Here is a 27,969-nt window from a genome sequence, read left to right as displayed (position 1 = left end):
CATTTTCTTTTCCAATCCATCTTACTTCCTTTCCATTTTTTACAACCAATTTTCATCCTCCAAAAGAAATTCTCTTTAAAAAAATAAAAAATATAAAATCTAAACATCAGGTAAATGCCATATACAATTATTCTAAACAGTCTCTTACAATTACAACTTTTCTTTTACTTTATCTTCATTTCTCTCCTCATAACTTTTTTTCTTATTTTCAACTTTATATTTTATTTCCAACCATCTCTCTTTTACAAATCTTATTTCAACTTATAATTATTATTATTATTATTTCTTTTCATTTTATTTCATTTTTTTTTAAAACTTTTATTACTCTTATTTTATTTTACTTTTGTATTTCTATTTTATTCTTATTTTTATATTTTCTCCTTAATATTATTATTATTACTTATCTACTTTTATGCTTCACTCACTTCCTCAAAAGCGTATGTAACCCTAATAGCAATAAATTAACCTCTATCAAATAAACTAAACACATAAATTGTCTATATCAAATTCTATTCAATTCTATTTTTCATTCTTAACAATAAATCAAGTGATAATCCACACTAGCGCCACCAGCAGGACAGTAGTTGCTCCAGTCACTGCCTTCATCTTATTTCCAAACAAAACATCTCTTTTCAAGTGTCCCTACCTACGTAGCTAGCTACCATTTCCGCTATTACTATTCCAATACTTACCTATCTCCTTCATACAAAAAACACTTCTTTTCCCAATTAAATAAATAATAATCATAAAATTCAACAAAATCATTCAAAATTCTCCATTTCTCTTCCTTTCTTTAAATCTATTATATTTTATTTTATTTTATTTCCATTTTCCCAAAATTTCATTACAAGTACCCTTTAATTTACACATAACCTTTACCTATGCATTTATTCATTTTTTTAATCAATCAATTTTCAAACTTATACTGCTCTTACATAAAAACCATTATTTCATTTATCTCAACCTTCAACCACAATCCTCCTAGCCAATCACATAGCTAGTCTCCCTACCTCACTCTCCCTCTCACTCTACTGGCTGGCTGGTGTGCCTCGCTTTACAACTAGCTAGCTACATTATACATATGCCTGCCCGCACCGGCTAACTGCCTGTTCTGCCTACTTCACTGCTCTCACTGCCTGGTACGCTTCTTCGCTGCTCCGCCAATACATCTCCCCACAAATTCCCATATTTCTGTCCGTCACTACGCCTGCCTGCCTTCATTCATTGCCTTCCCTTCTACATACCTACATCAACTCACCCAACACTAATACCCATGTAAATCCTACAATCTTACAAGTAAATTAACCCTATTCCTTCTACTAAACAAAACTTTCAACATATAAAACTCTTATCTCTCTTAACTAACCCAAACAAAATTATAAAACATTATTTTTCCACCCAACTTCCAAAACCTTTCACTACTTCCTTCATTTCCCAACCACACACAGCCACACTTCCTCTTATTTCTTTCTACACCTAAACTTTCTTATAAACAATGTCATTATTTTTACACAATCAAAAAATTAATATTTTCCTTTAATATATTCATTTAATTTTTCAAATATTTACATAGTATCATCCACAAAAATATACATTTCTTTTTTTATATCAATCAAATAACAAACATAGTATATTCTCAATATTCATAATCAATACAAACAACTAATCATAACAGTACTATTCTTTAAACACTAATATTAATCAAAATACCCAATTTCACTACATTCAAAAACATTAAACAACCAAAACACACTCACTCAAACCTTCCATCTGGTTACAATTTCACCAAACTCGCGCCATAATCACGCATCAAATAAACTACTCCAACCAACAAACAAACAAACTTTCCTCAAATTATACACACATTCATCAACAACCAAATTCATTTTTTTCAAACATATTTCAATCAAACTTCACACACTACACAACCACTTCTACTTCCCTCACAAAACATACCACTCACTACACACATCATACTTTAATTCTTTCTTCATCATATTTCATCAATGTACAATCAATTTTATACATTCATACAAATTCTCAACTATATTTCTATATTCACAAATTTCTATAATATACATACAGTGTCTACATACCCCACAATATTTCACAAATTTTCAAAATAAACACTTATTACAGTCAAAATCTCAAACTATTCTTACTAAATATATGTATCTCCTCAACAAAAACTTACACTTTCAAAACTCAACTATAAGGGTTGATTAAACGCCAAAAGATACACAAAATTAAACTCCCATTTCACTACTTCCTTTTAAAAGCAGTAACAAAAATAAACTCCAATTACACTACTGCTCCCTAAAAGGCAATCATTTTCAATCCAACCACAATTCATTCATGTAAATCCCTTCACTCATTCACTACTTCCTCTTAGTACCTGTAACAGCATCATCGCACTTCACAGCCACCTACAGCACCTTTAATCACTACTTCCTGCTAAATTTTATCAAAATCCCACAAACCCTTTTACAAATATTCCTAATCATAGTTTTACAAACGGTCGGCCAAACTCCCCTCCTCCACACTTTAAAAGTGCAAATCTCCACAATATTTACATTCCAATTCATTCAAATCTCTTCACTTGTCCATAATTTAAAACCATTCCTATACTTCCCCTTAAAAACTGTATCAGCACAACGTCGCTCTCATCTTACGTAGGGGAGCCCTAACCCTACCAAATTTTATCATAATCGGCCCAACATTTACACACTAATTTCATCACTAAGTAATCATCATTTTCCATCGGGCCTTACATAAACGGGGCTAACTCCTCTACCATTCCATGTGTCACAACGCACATTAATACTTAAATTAAATAATCAACCATTTTCATATCCTAACATTCCAAACATTAATCAAACAACCCACTTCACATATCCTTTCCCACCGAGATAAAACACAAATATGTAAACTTTTCTTACGCACTCTATCTACATATATCAAAATTCAATTCATTCATTTACTTTTTTCATAATAAAAACATTCATCAAACAATCCCATCGACTTTAACTAAATTATTAAACAAAAAAAAAATTATCACAAATTTATTTCTATTCAAAAATTACAATTAAATCTACGTTCCGCTTGTATTCTCCCTTACTAGTCAAATGCCTCTTCACCGGGCTGGGGTCGGGCTTTATACTCGCTCCTTCTTACTTCACCACCCTTCTTTCCTAAAACAATTCAACATTATTTATTTCTTCAAATACTCACTTAATCATTTATTCTCATATTCAAAAATCATACTTAAAACAAAATTCATAACAACTATTTCTCTTACAATAATAATAACAACATTTCCATTATATTCAATCTACATAAATACAATATCAACTTTCTTCTTTAACTACATCAACTCAATTATCTTTTATTCTCCAACAAAAATCATCACAATACAACAAAACACAAATTATGGTGAATATAAATAAATAAAAAATACATTCAAAAAACACATCAAATGCATGCAGAGTAAACTAAATCAGGCAATGTACCGAGTTAGATTTACTCGCTGGTGTTCCATCATTGTCCTTACGTCTCGGCTTAATTCACATAATATGTGCAAAATCTTTTCAATATATTAGTAACTTTGCCAAAATTATCTTTTTCATGAGGTGTCATTGGTAAAAAGGCTTGTCTGCAAATGTGGAAACAGTCAAAAATGGACAGAGTTATTCCTTCATTTTAAACACAATAATATTCCTTATCAAAATATTTTGAAAATTCTAGAATTCCTGCTCTCCCTTCCACCAACAAATGCAGCAAGAGAACATCTTTTTTTCTAGTCAAATATTTCAACACATTTTAATAAATGATCCCAATCTATTGCAAAGTATTCACTCCAATCAAAAATATCACCGTCAAAGAAAATCACAATTTTTTTTAAATCAAAAATTTTATTTCATTAAAAATCATCATGTTCAAATATTATTTTTTACAAATATTTTTATACGTAGTTACTGTTGGAACCCCAACTTTACTTTCCTATATAATTGAACAGCTACATAATTTTTTTAAATATAAGCAATGTATTTTTATATGTATATATGTTTTTTTTAATAAATAAAAATAAAATAGATAAAGAGGCAAATAGCCCATTTTAAAAGTCTTTCTCAACACTCTGGAATGGCAGTTTGCTTCTTTCGACGGTACATATATATTGAAGAAAGAAGAAAGTGCAGTAGAAAGAGCCGCATTAGTACACCAGCTACAGAGGCAAGCAGAATCACCAGCGCTACCACAGAGTGAGATACGAGTGAGGACCAGGCCAATTGGTACCGGGGTTTATCGGGGTGCTGGCCACACTGCCGGGGCTCCCAAAGCCGGTTCACTGGTATTACCTTACGGCCCTTTTCAGGGCCTCTCACTCACTTCAGGGCCACTCAACTATGTGGTTTCCCCGCTGGGGAGCGCCATAAGCGATTCGTGGGCCGATATATTTTTGTAACTGGTCCTTGTCAGGACCACCAAGTTACGTGTACCTTCGAGCGGTGAAAAAAAATACCTTCTATACTGGACTACATCCCTCGGCCACATAAGTATACAACAGTTACCAACAATTAATAATAAATACATTTTTCTGCAGGTATACAATAAAATATATATAACTAAATTCTAATTCTCATTTGTCCCGCTTTGTCTCAATGAAAATATGCTCACTTCATTCTTCACCATAAATTATTCATTTCTCAATTCTAATTTCATCTACTCACTTCCTCTCTATAATTCACTCCTACTTCAACAAAACTACTTCCTTCCATAAAACTTATTACAAATGTATACTTTACTTTACTATACATCATATCCTTCTCCTTATTATTATTACATATTTTTAATGCTTCACTAACACATCCAACAACCAATTTAACTTCCAACTAACGAGAAAAACATCAAATTTCAATAAACAAACTCATTAACATTTCCTTTTTCCTACTTTTCACAATTTTCACCTTCCATCATCACTTTTTTGTAATGTGGTGAAACAAACAAGGAAATAACACACAGCTCGATAGAAAACTATATTTTTGTAATAATAATACAAATAAACTTATATTGCTCACCCCAGCTAGGTTACTCTATAACCTTTTTTTCCACGTTGCTATGTCCATATCGACCCGTCATTACATATCGATCATTTGTCACTACAACTTCTTCTCTTCCACTTTCTTCTAAATTATTACATCCATTTCCTACATACTTTTTTCACTTCAACAAAATACATAAAATAACCATCTAATACAAATATAACAAATTATCAACAATTTACCATCCAACATTTCCCATCAATCGCTCAAATAAAACAACTCCTCTTTTTCCCAACCTTTCCACAAATATATTGTCCTCTTCAGTGCCTCCATATTACAAATACAAAACAATTTTCAGTCACTAACATAGAAAAAAAAAACAGTAATACAAAAATAAACAGTAAAATACAATAAATTCTTTATAATTATTCAAACTTACGTCGCTAGGCGGCTTGCTTGAGTTACACAAACTAACAGCCACAAATATTAGTGCTAATATGCCATTTTACAAACACATTACTCTCCAATTTGCTCTTGAATCTTATTGAAATCGTGGGCCAGTCATGTACACAAATTTACGCAATCTATCATTAAGTCCACACACAACTTTCAAAAAAGCTTCTTAAATATTCAAATTAAAATCTGCTATTGCAACCTTCAACAAATCAACAAACCGATTCACTTACACAAATCTCCTGCACATCAACTTATTCCAGCCAATATCATAAAACATTTTCAACCAACACAACTATCACCCCACAATCAAATTTTTAATCACAACAAAACAAATCTCATCAAAAAGTTAAGTCTGCTATAGCAAAAGAAACAATCTCTGCTAACAAAAGAAAATTCCTTAGTCAATTTAACTCACACTGCAATTCCTCAAAATCTTAGTCAATTTCTGTCCTAAATTTGCCATGGATCACAATGTCAAAAACGTTACAACTTTTCATTTCATTAGTAGCCTTCAATATACCTTATTATTTATTCATAATACACAGTGATAGGCATCTTATCCCATCGCAATCAATTAACGCCATTACTAACTGTGTACATGCACCACAAACAACAACATACACAAACACACCACTTACTTCACAAACTATCCAACCAAACACACACTTACTTAACCAATAACCCGGACATATTAATCCTACCCTCTCACAAAACTAATCAAACGGTAGCAATTAAAAAAACTTATTATCAAAGTAAAATCCTACAACTCATTTCCCACAAACATACATAATATGTACAAAACTCAAAAACCATCCTACCAATACAATCAATAAAATCACTATCCAACTTATTAACTGCATTTTCAATCACTGCTTTATTAACACATTAGAACCAAAATCCTTAATCAACAACTCCCCATTAGCTCCAATAATCTATCGCTTGCTTAAAACACATAAACATAACTTCCCTCTTAGGCCCATCATCTCTTTCATATGTTCACCCACCTATCAACTTACCAAATATTTACCCAACATTCTACAGCCCTTATCCAACAACCAGTATAATCTTCAAAATTCCTTACGACTTAAAGGCAAATTCATAATACCACACAAACATTTACTCATCTCCTTCCATCTTTCATCCCTCTGCAACCAACATAGATTAAAACTGTCCGGTAGGACAGTTGTATAAGGGTTGATCGTCAAAAACTGCACAAAAAAGCGTAACGTTGAAAAACACCCAACTTTGACAATTTTTTTCTCTTTTTCTATTAAAGATAAAATTCTCAAATTTCTTTTAAAATTTAGGGCAATTCCTCCTTTATAACTGTAATTTTTTTGGCAAAACCCAGATTTAATATATTACGAGAAAAAAGTTGCTGAAAATGAGCAAAAACGGCATTTTCAAAAATTGCTCTTGTTTCTTGTTGTTGATGTTGTTGTTACCTTTTTTCTAAACAACGTAGCGCCTAAACGCGCGAACCGATTTTCATGAATCAGGTCATTCGATTCGGAATTTTATGTACATTTGCCTTTTGGGGGTCTCGACGCTGTACATCGAATGGGAGAGGAGTTAGCCCCATTTATGTAAGGCCCCCTCCAAAATGATTATTACTAATTACTCTGTAAATCTTGGCCCGATTATGATGAAATTTGGTAGGATGATAGGGTTAGGGCTACCCTACGTAACATCAGAGCGACTTTCAGCTCTTACACTTTTTAAGGGGGAGTATAGCAATCGTTTAAAATTATCGACTTTCATGACCGATTTTCATCAATCAAGTGTCATTCCAATCGAAATATTCTACAGATTTGCACTTTTAAAGTCTCGACGCTATGTCTCATAAGGAGGGGAGTTTCCCCCTCACAAGTAAGGCCCTTTCTAAAACGATTATTACCAATATTTCTGAAACGCTTAGTCCGATTTTGATAAAATTTAGCACGAAGAAGTGGTTAAAGCTCCTCTACGTGGCTGTTAAGTGCCATCATGCTCTTACACCTACTAAGAGAAAGTATTGCAATCGTTAATATTATCAATGAGTGAACCGATTTTCATCAATAAATTGTCGTTCGATTCAAAATCTTTAATGAGTAATTAGTAATAATAATTTTGGAGGGGGCCTTACATAAAGAGGGCTAACTCCTCTCCCATTCGATGTACAGGGTCGAGACCCCCAAAAGGCACATCTACATAAATTCCGAATCGAATGACACCTCATTCATGAAAATCGGTTCACGCGATTAGGCGCTACGTTGTTTACAAAAAAGGTAACAACAACAACAACAACAAGAAGGACAACAACTATTTCTATAAATGTCATTTTTGCTCATTTTCGGCAACTTTTTTCTCGAAACCTATTAGATCTGGATTGTTGCAAAAAATTACAGTCATAAAGGAGGGTTTGCCCTTTATTTTAAAGAAAATTTGGGAATTTTATCTTTTATAGAAAAAGAGAAAAAAATTGTCAAATTTGGGTGTTTTTCAACGTTACGCTTTTTCGTGCAGTTTTTGACGATCGGACAGTTTTAATACAATTAACAAAAGTAAAATTGTAGAAATAAATGCATTCATAAATTATAATTTAATCTTAAATAAATGAAAGAAGTAATAGAAATATGTACATTATTGACCATAATTTAAAATAAAAATCTATTCATTGCTCCCATACACATCTCACAATTGCAGCAGTGCAGTACCACCAAAATCCGATAGAAAGCATGACCTGGCCCTATGCCCGTACATTTACAAGTGAAGTTATAATTGATCATTTTTACTTTTTCTTTCAATTATTAATACTTTTTTTAAAATAAAGAATAATAATGCAACAAATAATAAATAATAATAAGTTCCGTAAATCAAAATCAAGTAAAAAGTGAAATAGTTGAATAATTTTTACCATTGAAAACAACACTTACATTCATTATCAATGAGTGGTATTAAGTTAAAGAGAATGAATAGACCCAAAAATGAACAATTAAAAACTATAAAATTCATAAAATACAATAATGAAATACGTTTGATTCTCGTATGATCCGGCGTAAGAATGGCTTACTTAACCATGACAGCTATGTGGGCAGGAGGTGGGGTTTCCCTTAGCCGTTAATGTAAACTTCTTCATACTAACAGCAAAAATGAAATAAATAGAAAATTTCAAAAATGAGATGTACAAGTTTAAGAAAATACATTTCATAAAAATGTTCTACTGAAGCAAAATGATACAAATTATAACAATTACTATTAAATTCTCTTATTTTAGAAAACTTGAATAATAATCCAAAAATGCATCATAACGAGTCTTTGATGAAGGCAGCAAGCTAGTAAAAAATGAATAACTTATTTATTTTATATTACGTATGTACAACATTGTGGGAAGAAAACCTAGATTGAAAATGTAATTGAAGAAAACTATATTATTTATGATAAAGTCAGATTAATTATTATCTATAATTATCAACGTTTGACTACTACATAAAGTAACAATTAGTTTAATCGAAGAATGAACTTAAACCTACGATTTTTATTTAAAAATAAAAATAAAAATAAATAAATAAAATAAACAAAATCATTGATGTATATTGGTGTAAGCATTTTTTGAATAAAGTTTTTGAATTTTTTAGCCTAATAATTTTTTTTATTTTTTATCACGTTTTTCTTTTTAACCTGTTATTATTAGTTTGATTATTATAGATAAATAGATATTACAATCAATCTACAGTGCTACTTGGAACAAATATTTTGTAGATGAAAATGGCCAGCATAAGCGTCTGTGACATCTAATAAATTCTAAAAAATATTAATGAAAATTAATGCAGTAAAATTACTTAAATAATATCAATGAAGTGTTAATGAAATGTTGGGTACTTGCTGATTTGTGTACCTTTTGGCGTTCAATCAACCCTTATGCTTAACATTTTAAACTGTAAGTTTTTGTTAAAGAGTACACAATTAGTACTCAACATAATTCCCAAAAAATGCAACACCATACACAGATACCGCTTCACAACTTTCTACAACTTTTCAAACATTCTTGTCACCGAGGCTATTTTTCCTACAAACAACATTTCTACAAACAAAATTTCCGCGTAGCCATCGCAACTTGTCTCAGCCCAATATTAACGGACATCATAATCACACAATACTTCACACTTGCCTTAAACAACTTTCCTTTCAAATACCATTTATGTACAAATATGTCCATCATCTCTTAACTGCAGTCCCTAACGAAAACATTAACCAATTAATCACTGTTGGAACCCCAACTTTACTTTGCTATATAATTGAACAGCTACATAATTTTTGTAAATATAAGCAATGTATTTTTATATGTATTTATGTTTTTTTTAATAAATAAAAAAAAAATAGAAAAAGAGGCAAATAGCCCATTTTAAAAGTCTTTCTCAACACTCTGGAATGGCAGTTTGGTTCTTTGGACGGTTCAGAGATAGCGAAACAGTCGCGTCGCCAGCGCACGGCACGGTCGGCTTTGCTATATAAAGGGCAGAATCGGCCGTGTCTGCATCAGTCAAAGAAAATTTTTAAACATGGAAACATCAACAATGGCTATACTAGCTTGAAGGTTGCTGACTGGGCCTTACTTTAAAAACCACCTGGATCTCTGTACCGGACCAGAAAAAAAATATCCATCACTTATTGCATATATATTGAAGAAAGTGCAGTATTCAGAGCCGCATTAGTACACCAGCTACAGAGGCAAGCAGAATCACCAGCGCTACCACAGAGTGAGATACGAGCGAGGACCAGGCCAATTGGTACCGGGGTTTATCGGGGTGCTGGCCACACTGCCGGGGCTCCCAAAGCCGGTTGACTGGTATTAGCTTACGGCCCTTTTCAGGGCCTCTCACTTTACTTATTCTGTGGGCTCGCGCTGTCTTCAAGCTATTCTCGGAGCGGCCATACCCAACATCGAGATCGCCCTTTTTCAGGGCCACTCAACTGTGTGGTTTCCTCGCTGGGGAGCGCCATAAGCGATTTGTGGGCCGATGTATTTTTGTAACTGGTCCTTGTCAGGACCACCAAGTTACATGTACTGTTGGATCCTCGCAAGGAGTTGCGGCCCCCCTTGACCAGAATTTTCTTTGAGCGTCAATTGTCCGTTGGCAGCATTGGTAGTTTGGACATAGTGGGGATGGTGGCCAGTGCAAGGAAGTTCAGTTGCCCTTGGGCACCTCAACAGAGATGGAACTGCAGACTGACTTTGAGTGCTGTGCATCGGTCCGCCAAATTGATGGCGTCCTTCCGCCGGAGGAACATGTACCAGTGCTAATGAGGAGAGATTGTCTGTTAAGAATTGGACTTTAATGGCCATATTGTTATCATTTATTGTACCTTCTGTATCTGACATGTATGTAAGTCTTGTACATTCATTATTAAGAGAAAATTACTTGCCACCCCCGTATGGGGTTCTGATGATTCCAATAATAATTTATGTCAGGATACCTGTATGGTATTTGTAACTAGAGAATTCCCTGTGCACAGCCCTGTACATTTAATACATTGTCAAAACTATCCTTTCCAATACCGTGCCTGGTATTAGCGCTAAAAGAGTCAGAACTCTCGTTATATTAATTGTTCCTTGAATAATTATCCCCAATACCGTGTCTAGTAATTAAGAAAGAATTAAATATAGAATTTATTCATTTTGTTAAGTGCATTGTAAGTTGTCATTTATTCTTTAATTGTAATATAGACTTTATTCCTTTTGTTAAGTGCATTGTAAACGTTGTCATTTATACCTTAATTGTAAAATAAACATTAATTATATTTTTTCTAAGGGTATTTCAAGTGTTGGTGGTGTCTCCCACCCCTGATCCTTCTTCAACTAAATTAAAATTGGAATGGTCCAACACTTTGTTTTATATTAATTGACCCCCCCCCCCTATTACACTCCTTTTCACCATCCCTCCCACACTTCATCTATTTCACAAACATTCATCGATTGGAAATATTTTTTACTTAAATATTCCTTTCATTTCAATACAAAAAACATTATAACGCTTTCTTAACATCATTTTAATTTTTCAAATTTCTTTCTTTTTCTCCATTACTCTTATAAAATACCAACAATTTCAAATAAAATATAAACACACACTGATCTAGTATGCAGGAGGAGTCAGTCCTCGTTACCTCGTTATTTTATCAACAGTTACAATTTCTATCCAATACTTCCCTTTCTCTATCTTCAATCCTCTTCAATTGAAGCAAGTTAACTCCAGTCAAGCTAGATAATCACAAAACTGCATTGCTTTAATTTATATTTCAGTAGCCTATTTTTCTCTTACCTTCTTCATTTTATATTTATCACAGCAATTGCAAATTAGGGATAGTACTTAATGTGTCTTCAACAAATATACTTTTCTTATTAAATGGCAAACCTAACTTTTAATCATATATTTTACTAAATTCCGTCACGTTTCTTCTTATCTTTAATCCTTCCTGCCTCATTTTCATTTTAATTTACCTCAATTTTTTGCAGCGGGGCGGAATCACTTTTTTTTTAAATAGGCATTTCAATCAACTCGTACCACTGCAACGAGTCCGCTCAAATAGCCCATCACTACTGGCCAACACCCAAACTGCTCTCAAATCATTTCATTAATATTAATACTCTTCCCAATTCTTTCAAATAATCCTTTAATTTATCTAATACAAACTCTAAATCAAAACTTATTTCTATCTCCTCTTCCCTTTAATCTATTTACTTCCGATATGATACAATTTTACAAGTCTAAACGCGCTACCTCTCTTCAATATACCGCAACAATCAGATCATCTTAATACCTTACGCACATCACATACTTCTTTTTCCAAATACTCTTATTCACTTGCTCATACTCCAACAGTACTCTTGTTTAAAAGACCTCACTCTTAATGCAAGTAAAAGTAAAATCATACATTTTTCAAACAGTACTCGTAAAAAGAAATTCCCTAATATTACCTTTTCACCAAAGCCTATTCAAATTCTTCATCTCTTTCATTACCTAGGTGTGCCTATTACTTCTAATGGTAAATATTTCCACGCCTCAAAGTACTCGTACTTCGCCAACGCAGAGAAACTGGCATTCAATAAAGTAAAGTCTATTTTGTTCAATTCTGCGGCAACACTTCACCAAACTAGAAAGAAACTACATACTCAATTCTATCCTCAAACCAACAATGCTCTATTGTAAAGTGACCACATTTTCATTGAGAAAAAGCCGCACAAATAGAATCAAATGACAATTACAATTTAGTTATATATATTTTATTCTATACATTCATATATTTTAACAAAAATCTATTTATTATTAATTATTGCTAACTATAAAAATATTTGTAAAAAATCATAATTTCAACATCATGATTTTTAATCAAATTAAATTTTTTATTTTAAAAAAATTACCATTTTCTTTCACCGTCATATTTTTCATCCGTGTCAATATTTTCCAATAGATTCGCATCATTTATTAAAATGTCGTCAAATATTTCACATCAATTGGTCAAATTATATTTTACACTTTAATCCATACATTTTAAACTTGCACTCTTCAACTGCGTTTTTTCACTTGTCCATATTTTATTGATACTAGAAAAAACACCTTCTCTTGCTGCATTTGTTCCTGCAAGGGAAAGCGCCAATTCCACAATTTTCAAAATATTTTCATAAGCAATATTATTCTGTTTAAAATCAAGCAATAACTCCGTCCATTTTTTCTCTCTTTCCACATTTGCAGACAGCAACATTTCATTTTTTCATCTGTAACATATCTTTTTACCAATCACACCTCACAATATTATTTTTCGCAAAATCGTTACTAATATATTCAAAACATTTTTACACATATTCCCATAAAATCTCATTTTTTAATGTCACCCAATTAGACGATCCCAATGTACGAGACGTAACGACAATCATCCAACACCACCGAGTAAATCTTACTTGCTACTCTGTATGCATTTTATGTGCTTTTTTAATTTCTTTATATTCACCATAATACTTAATAAATTTCTACACTACATTTAAAATAAGAAATCCAGATATTTTCTAAAAAGCGGCACATGTTTCAAAATCGGCGGGACTGTCCCGCCAAAATCAGGACGTGTGCTCACTTTACTCTATTACTCACAAATCTGGGCTCACAGTTATCTCCACTTGCTTCAAACTGTACAATTACAATCTCTAGACCTTCCAAAAACTACTCCCAATTCCTTACTTCCATAACAATTTCCATTTTCGCCCATTATAATTTCCCTTTAAAAGTCAATTTATAATTTCTTCATTAAAATACTCACAATGAATAGTACATGTCTGCCTTATGTTTCTTATAATATTTTATATTCAATAAATCCTCACAAAAGAAATAATAATAAAACTTGCATATCTTTCATTCAGAGCACAATGTCGTCTATTGGTGCATTCCATCTTTTACTTACCCACCATCCTTTCATTTTAACAAAAGAAAAGAAAAACATCATCAGCAAACTCATAAATAACTTCCTATCAGAGGTTTTCAATAGCAGATATAATCTATTTTACACACATGTCTCTAATTTAGCTATCAATCAAATGTATTTCCATTTAGGTTGCAATCTTATAAAACTCACCTTCATTACTCAAATACGTCTTTGCACAATAAAATGCACAAAACTTTATTTTAACCGATCCACATATACATTTGACTGTAATGATATTTCCTTAATTTCCTCCTCTTCTTGTCAACATTCAATCATGTTTTTTCTTTTCCAATCTAAAACTCTCCATCACCTTACATCTTACTTCCTTTCCAATTTTTTACAAACACCTTTTCATCCTCCTTTATTTCTAATTCTCTTTGAAAAATTAAAAACTATAAAATCTAAACATCAGGTAAATGCCATATACAATTATTGTAAACAGTCTCTTAGAATTACAAGTTTTCTTTTCGGAGAATACTTTCTTTTAGTTTATCTTCATTTCTCTCCTCATAACTTTTTATCTTATTTTCAACTTTATATTTTATTTCCAACCATGTCCCTTTTACTTATCCTATTTCAACTTATAATTATTATTATTGATTTTATTTCATTTTTTTAACAACTTTTATTACTCTCATTTTATTTTACTTATGTACTTTTATGCTTCACTCACTTCCTCAAAAGCGTATGTAACCTTAATAGCAACAAATTAATAAATCAGAAGTCATTTCAACTTTCATTTACATCTCTTTTCCTCCTCTATCAAATAAACTTGTGTATATCAAATTCTATTCAATTCTATTTTTCATTCTTAACAATAAATCAAGTGATAATCGACACTAGCGCCACCAGCAGGACAGTTGCTGGAGTCAGTGTCTTCACGTTATTTCCAAAGAAAACATCTCTTTTCAAGTGTCGCTACCTACGTAGCTAGCTACCATTTCCGCTAAGCCAAAATCACTACTATTCCAATACTTACCTATCTCCTTAATACAAAAAACACTTCTTTTCCCCATTAAATAAATATTAATCATAAAATTCAACAAAATCAAACTCCAACAAAACTACCTTGAATACCTATGCTAGTATGTTGCTCTGTCTGCCTTATTCTCCATTTCTCTTCCTTTCTTTAAATCTATTATATTTTATTTTATTTTATTTCCATTTTCCCAAAATTTCATTACAAGTACCCTTTAATTTACACATAACCTTTACCTATGCATTTCTTCATTTTTTTAATCAATCAATTTTCAAACTTATACTGCTCTTACATAAAAACCATTATTTCATTTATCTCAACCTTCCAGGAAATCCTCCTAGCCAACCACACAGCTAGTCTCCCTAGCTCACTCTCAATGTACTGGCTGGCTGGTGTGCATCGCTTTACAACTAGCTACCTACATATATGCCTGCCCGCGCCGGCTAACTGCCTGTTCTGCCTACTTCACTGCTCTCACTGCCTCACACGCTTCTTCGCTGCTCCGCCAATACATCTCCCCACACATTCCCATATTTCTGTCCGTCTCTCTCTACGCCTGCCTCCCTTCATTCATTGCCTTCCCTTCTACATACCTATACCAAGAGACCCATCACTAACAATACCCATGTAAATGCTACAGTCCTCTAAATAAATTAACCCTATTCCTTCCACTAAAGAAAACTTTTAACATATAAAACTCTTATCTCTCTTAACTAACCCAAACAAAATTCTAAAACATTATTTGCCACCTAACTTCCAAAACCTTTTATTACTTCTGAAGAATTTTCAAATAGGGGGAGGGGGCAATAGTACAGAAAATAAAAGGAACGACGACTTCAATATAACTTGGTCAGGGAAGGATCGAGGGTGGGGGACGCCACCGACACTTGAAATACCTCTATCAATGAAAAGCCTAATTGTAGTATTTAATTACAGATCAATTAATAGTCCATTCAATAAAGTAAACAATAAAAATAAATGATTAATAATGCATACAAGGAGATTGACAATAGTAGGTTCAGGCAATTGCTACTGAATATATACATATATGTGCTGAATTATAGTAACAAGGCTTTTAACAATACGTGTTTAATAAACAAAGGATATTCACAATTATGTCCAAGACAAATGAAACGCAATAAATGACTAATTACTAAGAGGGACAGGGCTATTAACAATATATATATATAAATGAATAATAATATAGACAAACCGTTTACAATAATATGTCCGAGACAAATAATATGCGATATATATCTAAATAAAAATAGGGACAGGGCTATTAACAATATATATATAACTGAATAATAATATAGACAAACTGTTCACAATACTATGTCCAAGACAAATAAGACGCAGTTCCTAAACAATACTGGAACTGGAGTAGAGGATACAATTCTGGACAATTTAAAACGTGTAAGCAGTGCTAAAGGCAATTATAATGACCATGCAAGGTCTCAAAGCATAAATCGAGGAACAAAACCATGAGAACCCCAGACGGGGGTGTCAGACAATTCTGATTGATAATGATAAGTATAAAACTTACAAATGTTAATTTCCTCAAAAGTACAATGGCTTTTTGAATTATGTACAACCATCCAATGCCCGCTGACAATGTTCTTAATACAGTCAAAAAAGGTTTTGCGTATCTAACCGACGCCACAATATGGCCGGAGGCACAGACAATCACAATTCTTACGTTTTGCCAGAGAAGCTAACACGCCTTTTTTTCCTTATTCACAGTCAAGGGGGAACTGGCCAGTAGTGATGGGCTATTTGAGCGGACTCGTTCCATTGGAACGAGTCCGATGGTGGAACGAGTTGATTCAAATCCCTATTTTTAAAAAAAGTGATTCCGCCCCGCCCCAAAAAATTTAGGCAAATAAAAATGAAAATGAGGCAGCAGAAGGTTTGGAACGATTAAACATAAGAACAAATGTCACGCAATTTATTATATTATTATATCATTAAATGTTAGCTTTCCCAGTTAATAACAAAACTATATTTCTTTAACACACATTGAGTACTATCCCTAATTTCCAATTGCTCTGATAAATATAAAATTAACAACGTAATACAAATATTAACCCAAAAATAGGCTAGTCAAATATAAATTAAAGCAATGCAGTTTTGTCATTATCTAGCTTGACCACTAGAAGACTGGAGTTAACTTACTTCAAGAGTATTCAAGGTAGAGAAACGGAAATGGGTAGGAAATTATTCCATAAAAATTCTAACCCTTCAAAATTATAATTACTCATAATATTTATTAACTAAGAATTGAATATCAAGCTTTTAAAATATTATCTTATTGTTTTACAAAAAGAAAAAGCTGTGTGCTTAATCTTAAACTTAGCGCTGGACACTCTTACTCTCATCTTCATTGGCGTAAGCTTGAACGTGTACATGTCAGCTAGACGGTCAAAGTAAAACTGGGCCAAAATTTAGTATTACCTAACTGGTTTACTTAGTGTAGTATCCCTCCCACTCTATCACCTATTTCACAAACATTCATCGATTGAAAATATTTTTTAGTTAAATATTCGTTTCATTGGAATACAAAAAACATTATAACGCTTTCTTAAGATGATTTGAATTTTTAAAATTTGTTTTTGTCCATTACTCTTATAAAATACGAAGAATTTCAAATAAAATATAATATACAAACACAGAATGATCTAGTGTGCAGGTGGAGTCAGTCGTAGTTACCATGACAACGGAACCGTTAAACGACTCCGGCCCAGCTCTAGCATTTTCATTGGTTAAATCCACTGGAGTTGGTGGAGTCGAATCCGGAGTGATTTAAATCCTTTTGAAACCGGACTCGTTCCATTTTTTCGTTCACTGAATCTAGCCAATAGAAATTGCTGGAGCTGGAACCGGAGTTGTTTAACGGTTCCATTGCTATGGTAACGAGGACTGACTCCACCTGCATACTAGATCATTGTGTTTGTATATTATATTTTATTTGAAATTCTTCGTATTATATAAGAGTAATGGACAAAAACAAATTTTAAAAATTAAAATCATCTTAAGAAAGCGTTATAATGTTTTTTGTATTCAAATAAAACGAATATTTAACTAAAAATTATTTCCAATCGATGAATGTTTGTGAAATTGGTGATAGAGTGGGAGGGATACTGCAGTAAGTAAACCAATTAGGTAATACTAAATTTTGGCTCAGTGTTACTTTGACTGTCTCACGGTCATGTACACGGTTAAACTTACCCAATGAAGATAAGAATAAGAGTGTCCAGCGCTACGTTAAAGATTAAGCACACAGCTTTTTCTTTTCGTAAGATAATAAGATAATATTTTTAAAGCTTGATATACAAGTCCTAGTAAATAAATATTTCTTTATTTATGAGTAATTATCATTTTGCTTGAAGGGTTAGAATTTTTTTTATGGGAATAATTTCCTACCCATTTCCGTTTCTCTACCTTGGATCCTCTTGAAGCACGTTAACTCCAGTCTTCCAGTGGTCAAGCTAGATAATGACTAAACATCATTGCTTTAATTTTTATAATTGACTAGTCTATTTTTATGTTAATTTTTGTGTTACGTTGTTAATTTTATATTTATCAGTGCAATTGGAAATTAGGGATAGTACTCAATGTGTGTTAAAGAAATATAGTTTTGTTATTAACTGGGAAAGCTAACATTTAATGATATTTTTTAATGAATTGCGTGACATTTTTACTAATGCATAGGGTAAGTACAGAGACCGGAATCGGTGAACGAGTTGTTGGAATCGATTCCAACCCTGGAACTGATTCAAATCCAACGAGTCCAAAGACGGACTCGTTCTGCCCATCACTACTGGCCAGCTCTACAGCACCGGCCACCCACCCCACTCTCTCCAGAACACCAATGCTACCAACTGAGGACCGGTACTGACAAAAAAAAACCGACCCAGGGGGGCCTCAACCTTGCGGGGACCAAACAACTTCCTTCATTTCCCAACCACACACAGCCAGACTTCCTCTTATTTCTTTCTACACCTAAACTTTCTTATAAACAATGTCATTATTTTTACACAATCAAAAAATTACAATTTTCCTTTACTACATTCATTTAATTCTTCAAAAATTTACATACTATCATCCATAAAACTATACATTTCTTTTTTTATATCAATCAAATAACAAACATATGTACATATATGTATGTACATTAAAATTATTATGAAAACATATAATCCTTAACAAAGTACTTTACAAGTATCAATCCTTTCTCAATATTCATAATCAATACAAACAACTAATCATAACAGTATTTACCATTCTATTCTTTAAACACTAATATTAATAAAAATACCAACTTTCACTACATAAAAAACATTAAACAACCAAAACACACTCACTCAAACCTTCCATCTGGTTACAATTTCACCAAACGCGCGCTATAATAACGCATAAAATAAACTACTCCATCCAACAAACAAACTTCCTTTCGTCAAATTATACTACACACATTAATCAACACCCAAATTCATTATTTTCAAACAATATTTCCATCAAAGTTCACACACTACACAACCACTTCTAATTCCCTCACAAAACATACATACTTTTACTACTCAATGCACTCACTAAACACATATTACCTACAAATACATTCTACTTTAATTCTTTATTCCTTCTTTCTTTCTTCATCATATTTCATCAATGTACAATCAATTTTATTCATTCATACAAATTCTTAACTATAAATCACCAATTTCTGTACAGTGTCCAACAAAAGTCTACATACCCCACAATATTTCCGGAATTTTCAAAATAAAAAATTATTACAGTAAAAATGTTATTTAAACATTTCTAACTATTCTTACTAATTATATATATGAGAGATGAAAACACCTCTGCCATCTCCCATTGCATATAAATAAAAAGATCGCAGTTTATGCCTCAACAAAAGTCCATATACACAATTCATAAATTCAATATTATAATAATACTTACTAGTTAGGGTGGGTAAATCTTAATATTTACAAATTTATTAGTTATAGTTGAAACGGGAATATAGACGGATTTAGTTAACAATTTATTATTATTTAAAATGCTTCACCAAAGAAAGGAAATTCCTGTCAGAACGCACATTAATAGTTAAATAAATAATCAAGGATTTTCATATCGTAACATTGCAAACATTAATCAAAGAAGCCACGCAAGATATCTGTTGGATCCTCGCAAGGAGATGCGGCCCCCCTTGTGGGAAATTTAGAATGATGCAGTGGAGGGTTGGCTGCATTGGAGGTCTGTAGGGAGAAAGGAACTGCGTACGTGACCTGGCTCAGGCAGTTGTCCTTGGACTTCATAAAAAAAGTTGTTGGGTCGTTTTTCAATGTGTGTTTTGCCGGTGTCTCTGTGCTTAGCATCAGAAAAGATTTTCGGGCTTCTTCTGGTTAGGTGTGAATTTTTGTGCCGTGATCAGATCACTATAGTAATCTATTGGATCCATTGGATGTTTTAGTTTTTATAATTGGTCATGACCATTCTAGAAAATAATGTAATGCCTACTCATGTAAGTCTCAAACTTTATAATACGCCATAGACTAATGTGTTCCTATTTCGTCAAGAAATGTTTTTATTATTTTGAATTCTAGCTTTAAGATTTCCCGTTTGTCAAGAAATGTTTTTATTATTTTGAATTCTAGCTTTAAGATTTCCCGTTTGTCAAGAAAGGTTTTTATTATTTTGAATTCTAGCTTTAAGATTTCCCGATTGTCAAAATTAATAAATATTTGTTTCTTTATAAAAGGTATTTTGAGTGGTGGTGTCCCCCACCTAGTTCCATCCCCTATTTAACTGTTAATTTAAAATATTATGTCTAATTGTCCTTCCTCCCTCTACGTCGATTAATCATGGTGCCGAAACCCGGGAACACTCAAGATACCTATTAAATAAATAAGTAAATAAATAAATAATTACATAATTTTTTGTGTTCTGTTTAGACTTATAGTAATTTTCATTTGTTTATATATATATATGAATATACTTGTAGCTTAGATATACACAGTCATATTTTAATTTCGCTTTAAAATTATTTTTTGGAACATCGTTCATATTTTATATTGTTCATATTTTTTCATTGTGATCTAGCCTGAAGTCAAGTTATTCTTGGAATTTACAAATGTATTGTTTTAGTCACTCATAGGTTACGTCTTGCCTTTGCCTTGTGGCTCCGTATTTTTTGTGTTAATTATAATGTCAAATTAAATATTACGTTTGCACTATAAACCTTGTTTATTCTCGTATTCTGTATTTACTATTCAACAATTATTTATATATATAATTTTTTTTGTCCGTGTTGTTCTGTCAAGTTCTTGTTCAACTTGTTTTATAATTATACTAATTTGTTTTTTGTTAAATTTATACTATTTTAAATTTATACTGTTTTACAAATTTATACTATCTTTTGTATTGTGTATTTATATTTTGTATTTTGTATTTTTTTTGTCGACAAGAGTTATTAGTTGTGTCCAATTTTAGGATCATGGAGGAGTCCCTGGAGAAAGTCACCCCCCCTGTTTCGCCAGTCCCGTCGGTTTCCCCCTCGTTGGAGGAAACTCCCCGAGCTTCCACCCAACCTGAGGCCAGCGAGAGTCTCAATGCTATCAGATGTCGGCACCTCGTTGCCAGGTTGGACCAGTGGGCTCGGAGTGTTCAGTTGTTGGACCTGGATTCCCCAGACAGAGTTGCAAGGTGCCAACAGTTCTCCGCTCTCTTTCAATCCTTGTCCCAGACTGTGGACAGGGAAGCCTGGGAGTGGCTTCGACTGTTGGCGCCAGAGGATAGTGGTCCCTTAGCCCTGGCACTGTCTGCCAGTCATGCTCAGGCAGAGCTCGCCCATTTGTCTATCGTCCTCCCTGCCTTGGCTACACCCCTCATGATGGAAAATGTGCCGACTTCCTCACCGCCCAGTCCCGTTCCCGATGATTCTGTGTCAGAGTTGGCGCGGAGACAGCTTCAGGAACTGGTCATCCCTAGAATTCCCGTGTTTGGAGGGGAAGTATTATCATATAGAGAGTTCAAACGGACCTTCCAGTCGGAGGTCCATAAATTGGCTCTCTCACCTGCCAAGCGACTTCAGGCGTTGCGGTCTTGCCTGAGGGGTCCACCCTTGTCGATCATTCAGAATGCCACCCTGACGGAGGCCGGGTACCTCTACGCTTGGGAGACATTAGACGGCCGGTATGAGGGGAGGCTAAGAATTGCTAGTGCCATGCTGGAAGCCTTCCTTCAATTCCCGGCCGCTGGCTCCAGCATGGAAGATATCATCGCTTGGCTGTCTGGGCGACAGATTCTCCTCGACCACTGCGACATCCCTGAACCCCTGGACTTCTTGTTGTGTCATGTCTCCCTGTCTGTCCTGTCCCCTGGCCTTCAGGAGGAGTTCCGGAAGAAATGCCTTGGTTCCTTTGACGAATTGCCCCGCAGTGGTCAAGTATTGGACTTTCTAAAGCAGCAGGAAGACAGGTTTTCCCCTAAACTGGTCCCCTTACAGAAAATGTCGCATTCATCTGCTCAGTCTGGTCCTAGCCAGGCTTCCGCCCCCTTTACTCCTTCATCCGGTCCTGCCCCTCCGGTCGACGAACCACAGGTGGTGGAGGTCCCTTCGCCAAACCAGTTTAGACCGTATCGCCCCAAGTCAGTCAGTTTTGTCCTCCGCACACCGAGGAGGCCTTCACCTACCCCTTCCCCGGCTCCAGTTCGGCGCTCCACGCCTTCTACGTCCTGCGCCCCCGCCTCCTCAGTCTCTTCAATCCGATGCTACTTTTGTGGGGGACCACATCGGTTGTCCCGCTGCGACAGATATTTGCAATTGTCTGGCAAGGATAGGTGGAGTTTTGTCGCGGAGGAACGCCTGTGTGTTAATTGCCTGTCTAAATATCATCAAGTATCCCGCTGTCCCTGCCAGGTGGGGTGTGGCAAATGTCATGGCGAGCACCACACCACCTTGCACCCCCCTCCTCAGTCTTCCAGCGTATGCCAAGAAGCACGAAGTGCCTCCCACCTGCCGTCCTTAATGTCCTTGAGGACATGTCCGCCTCCAGAATCTAAGTCCTCTTCCAAACAAGCCTCTTCACCCTCTCAATCCAGATCTTCACCTCCTTTTCCCAAACGCCCACTCCTTCCCCCCAGTTCCTTTGAGCCTCTACTGTCAGTCAGGGACTCTGATTCCAGACCTACGTCATCATCCTCGGGCAGCATATCCCCTGTCCTTCCCATAACCTATTTTGGCCGACATCCAGCACCAACCCCCCAGTCAGATTTATAGGTTCTTGGCAGGCACGATACCCCTCCCTTATCCAGTGTCGTCTTCTGTCGTCGTAGACATTGTCGTTTATGTCATGCTACGAAAGCCTCCCGAAAATCAATATTCAAGTCTTTCCCATCCGACATGTCAGTTTCCCCCACTGCCATGGTGTATCTCCTTGGAGGAGATAGCCAGTGGTATCGTGCTCGTGCCCTGCTGGATTCAGGCAGTGAGATTAATCTAATGTCAGCAACCTTCGCCAAAGAATGTAAACTGAGTTATTCTCCCATGTCAGGTGCTATCCGAGGAATAGGAGGAAATATTGCCACCCAGGTCGTGGGTTTTGTGTCAACTAATTTAAAACAATGCCCGCCATTTTCCCAACTTAAAGTTCCCTTTCGCGTAGTCACTAAGACAGTTCCGGATGCTCCATCCTCGTATTTTCCTGTCGGTGATTGGGTACACCTAGCAAATAAATATTTAGCCGACCCGACTTTCAATGAACCAAGCCCAGTAGACGTGGTATTTTCAGCTTCGGTCTTTGATGCCCTCGATCTCAGTCAGATGATTCGCTCACAAAATGGCTCCCCTAACGCACGATTGACAACCCTTGGCTGGGTCATGTCTGGTCCCCTGAAAAGGCTACCTGTTAAAAGGGTTCGTTTTCACCCTTCTGTCCAAAACCACATGTCTAACTCCAAACTTTATCGGACCTATTATAAAATATTATTTAAACATAAGTATGGTCATTTAATCCCCTCTAAGGTACCTAATAATGAGTCTAATCCTGAAGACAAGACTCCAACCAGCACCCCTCCTGGTGAGTATGAGTCTGAGCCAGTTGCTCATCGTAATAACCCTGAACTTATCATGGAACCAGAACAGTCAGTTACTCCTAGCCGGTCTTCGTCCTCTGCTCAAATTTTGTCAACCCTCGAAGAGGAAGTCACTCCTCAGCCTTGTGCTCGCCCAACCTTAGACATTCCGCTCCCTCCTCCAAAACCACAACGTTTAAATAGAACGCGGCGTCCGCTACAAATTCTTACCAGCCCGGATTCTGAGTCTTTTCCTCCTACCACAATTTCAGCGGAAGCTTCTTCTTCTGAAAATTCTACCTTGCCTGTTAAGTCTTCCTTATGCAATCCTGTGTCGGTTGTCTCTATCCAACCTACTGTACTCCGCTTCAGCTCAGTAAAATCCTCCCAACCAAGTCAGCATCCCCCCGATCAGGTCCTGTCCCGCCTCATGGAAAAAATGTTTGCCCTGGAGGAAGTATCTGAAGTCTCTCCCCTTACGCCAGAGGAGTTGAAGGCCGAAGAGTGCTTCTCTAAGTCTCACTCTCGACTCCCTGATGGTCGCTTTTCAGTAGCACTGCCGCTCAAAACCAGTCCTTGTTGTCTCGGCGAGTCTAGAAAGGTTGCTCTAAAGCGCCTTCTTCAGACTGAGTCTCGCCATGCGAAGTCTCCACATCTTCGCCCTCCCTATGTCGAATTCATGCGAGACTACCTAGAGTCGAAACACATGGAGCTAGCTCCTCCCCTAAAGTCGGGTCAAGTTACCTATTACATACCCCATCACGCGGTACATCGCCCAGATGACCCCCCGGAGAAGATCAGAGTTGTCTTCAATGCCTCTCAGAAGTCCTCATCAGGCGTTTCCCTCAATGAGCTCTTACTCCCTGGCCCTAGATTACAGCTTGACATCTGGAAGGTTGTTACCAGATTCAGAGTTGACAGGTGGGTATTTACAGCCGATATTCGTCAAATGTTTCGTCAAATATTGCACCCCCCTGAAGACAGAGACCTATTACGTATCCTTTGGCGCTTTGATACCAGTCAACCGGTTCAGGAGTACAGACTGTGTACTGTCACGTATGGAACCACGTCAGCGCCCTACTTAGCATGTCGCGTGTTACAAGAGTTAGCCCTCACTTCGCAGAATTCCTTTCCCCAAGCAGCAGAGATCCTTAGGGATCGTACTTATGTCGATGACGTCTCCGGAGGCGGCCCTACTTTTGAAGCGGCCCTGGAATCGAGAGACCAACTCATAAGGTTACTAAGTCAAGCTCAAATCGAGCTCAGAAAATGGGCAGCCAATCACCCTCGACTGTTAGAAAAAATTCCTCTCGACCACCTTCTCCCAGCAATGTCTTCCGTATGTCTAGAGAATGACGAGGAGTCACAATTAAAAATCCTTGGCCTCTGTTGGAACCCCTCACAAGACTATTTCCATTTTTTGATTCGTTCAGTCCCCAATATTCAAACTAAAAGACAATTAGCCAGTCAGATCGCAAAAGTTTTTGATCCATTGGGATGGTTAATCCCAATAACAGTTTTTGCTCGTGCAATATTTCGAGTCGTTTGTCAAGCCTCCTTTAGCTGGGACGATCCTTTACCTTCATCCATTATCCAAGAATGGTCTCAGTTTGCTGTCACCCTTCCGGAACTCTCAAATATTCGTATCCCTAGATTCTTGTCCTTGTCTACTCCTAAATTTTATTTAACCGGTTTTGCTGATGCATCGGAACGGGCATATGCAGCCGTAGTGTACCTTGTGTCACTTTCTGAGGAAACAGTCATCAGCCTGATCATGTCTAAAGCCAGAATGGCTCCAATGAAACCTGTTACGCTCCCACGCCTCGAGCTTTGTGCCGCTCATCTCCTGGCTCTCACACTCCATAAAGTCAGTCTTCTCTTCCCTCAGATACCCTCTCCAAACATTTTCGCCTTTTCCGATTCTACCATAGCTCTTGCCTGGATAACCGCTACCCCACCTCCACATTGGAAGGTGTTTGTAGGCAATAGAGTGGCTGCCATTTTAGAAAAGGTACCCGCTTCCCAATGGTTTCATGTCCCTTCATCGCAGAACCCTGCGGACTGTGCCTCACGTGGGCTAAAGCCACAGGAGTTGGTAAACCACCCCTTGTGGTGGGAAGGCCCTCCTTGGCTAAAATTGAACCCTGAGTCATGGCCCCTAAGACAAGTAAATGCAGATTTGTCGGACCCAATGGTGGGGGCAGAAATTCGCTCCCAGGCTCTTAATGTATCGATCGCAGTCTCCTCCCCTGAGGATTTGGAATCCAAGTTCTCCAATTTGCATACGCTTATCAACGTGGTTGCCTGGTGTCTAAGATTCGCCCACAATGCCAGAAATTCAGCCCACCACATCTCAGGCCCATTAAAGGTCAAAGAACGCGGTGAAGCCCTGCGTGCCCTGATTGTTCGAGCTCAGCGACATTCATTTTTAGAAGAAATTGAAGATGCCCAGTCCTCCAGACCTAAATTACGCCTGGTCAGAATTTTAGGCTTATTCATACATACCGACGGAGTATTGCGAGTTGGAGGAAGATTAAGACAAGCCAATATCCCTGAGTCCAATAAACACCCGGCCCTGTTGCCTCAGCAACATCCCCTTACGGCCCTGGTAATTCAAGACGCTCACGTATCCAATCTCCATGTAGGCCCTACCGCCACTCATGCCTTTCTCCGAAACAGATATTGGATCACTAATGGAAAAAATGTAGTTCGACGTCAATTGTCATCATGTAATAAATGTTTCAGCATTAAACCATCCCCTTTCAACCCCATTATGGGTCAACTGCCAGAGGGAAGAGCCAGCGCCTCACCACCCTTCACGACTACTGGTATTGACTACGCAGGCCCCTTCAACGTAAAAATTGCGTCACTTCGGTCCGCCAAGGTCCTCCAATGCTACCTCGCTATCTTCATCTGCTTTTCGACAAAGGCCATTCACTTAGAATTGGTCACTGACCTCACGACTCAGGCCTTTCTAGCCGCCTTAAACCGATTCATAGCCAGGCGAGGCATGCCTAGTCACATATGGTCTGACAATGGTACTAATTTTGTCGGCGCTACCAGGAGACTTAAGGAAGTATCTGCCTTGTTGAATGATTCCCAATGTCAAGAGTCGATCCTACGAGAGTCCGGAAGAAGAGGAGTCGAGTGGCACTTCATCCCACCAAGAGCACCCCACTTCGGTGGTCTATGGGAGGCAGCGGTCAAGTCCACGAAACGTTTGCTGAAAGTTACCTTGGGCCTGCAAGAGCCCACAATGGAGTGTCTTCTCACCATTATCTGCCAGGTCGAGGCTATTTTAAATTCACGACCTCTGACAGCCCTTTCGTCGTCGCCAGACGATCTACAAGTCTTAACGCCAGGACATTTCCTAATTATGCGTCCAATGACTGCTCTTCCGACTAGTGACTCCCTGAACCAACGCACCGCCCTCAAGTCTAAGTGGGCAATGGCCCAATTCACTGTTAGCCAGTTTTGGAAACGATGGCATCGGGAGTACCTCCTTGATCAGCAGGCAATGATCAAATGGCATTCGCCCTCTTTCCCAGCGGCAGAAGGACAAATAGTCACGATTATGGACGACAACCTCCCTCCACTGCAATGGTCCTTAGGCCGGATCACCAAATTGCATTATGGCCGAGATGACGTGGCCAGGGTGGCCGAGGTGAAGACGGCGTCCGGAGTTATCAGCCGCCCTGTCAGGAAGCTGTGCCCTCTCCCAAATCAGTAAGTGGAACTCTGGCGAGTCCACTGCGGGGGAGGATGTTGGATCCTCGCAAGGAGATGCGGCCCCCCTTGTGGGAAATTTAGAATGATGCAGTGGAGGGTTGGCTGCATTGGAGGTCTGTAGGGAGAAAGGAACTGCGTACGTGACCTGGCTCAGGCAGTTGTCCTTGGACTTCATAAAAAAAGTTGTTGGGTCGTTTTTCAATGTGTGTTTTGCCGGTGTCTCTGTGCTTAGCATCAGAA

General features: G+C 36.6%; 1 protein-coding gene and 1 long non-coding RNA gene across 2 annotated transcripts; one reads left to right on the top strand and one right to left on the bottom strand.

The window, feature by feature from the left end:
- Window positions 1-1,942: 1,942 nt before the first annotated feature.
- LOC141460317 (uncharacterized) lies at window positions 1,943-6,987 on the bottom strand. The gene is made up of 2 exons (XR_012461856.1): window positions 3,510-6,987; window positions 1,943-3,191 (listed from the first exon to the last, which is right to left on the bottom strand). It is a non-coding gene; the product is annotated as an uncharacterized lncRNA (long non-coding RNA).
- Window positions 6,988-23,329: 16,342 nt separating this feature from the next.
- On the top strand, window positions 23,330-27,730 carry LOC141460477 (uncharacterized). The gene has a single exon (XM_074140498.1). The coding sequence runs from the start codon at window positions 23,330-23,332 to the stop codon at window positions 27,728-27,730; it is 4,401 nt and encodes a 1,466-aa protein (XP_073996599.1).
- The last annotated feature ends 239 nt before the right edge of the window (window positions 27,731-27,969 follow it).

This window comes from Rhodnius prolixus, unplaced genomic scaffold (assembly GCF_049639745.1).
Source record: "Rhodnius prolixus isolate KJV_2025 unplaced genomic scaffold, Rpr scaffold_6, whole genome shotgun sequence".
NCBI classification, from domain to species: Eukaryota; Metazoa; Arthropoda; class Insecta; order Hemiptera; family Reduviidae; genus Rhodnius; species Rhodnius prolixus.
Note: the sequence above shows the minus strand (reverse complement) of the source record. Positions and strands in the feature narration are given on the sequence as shown.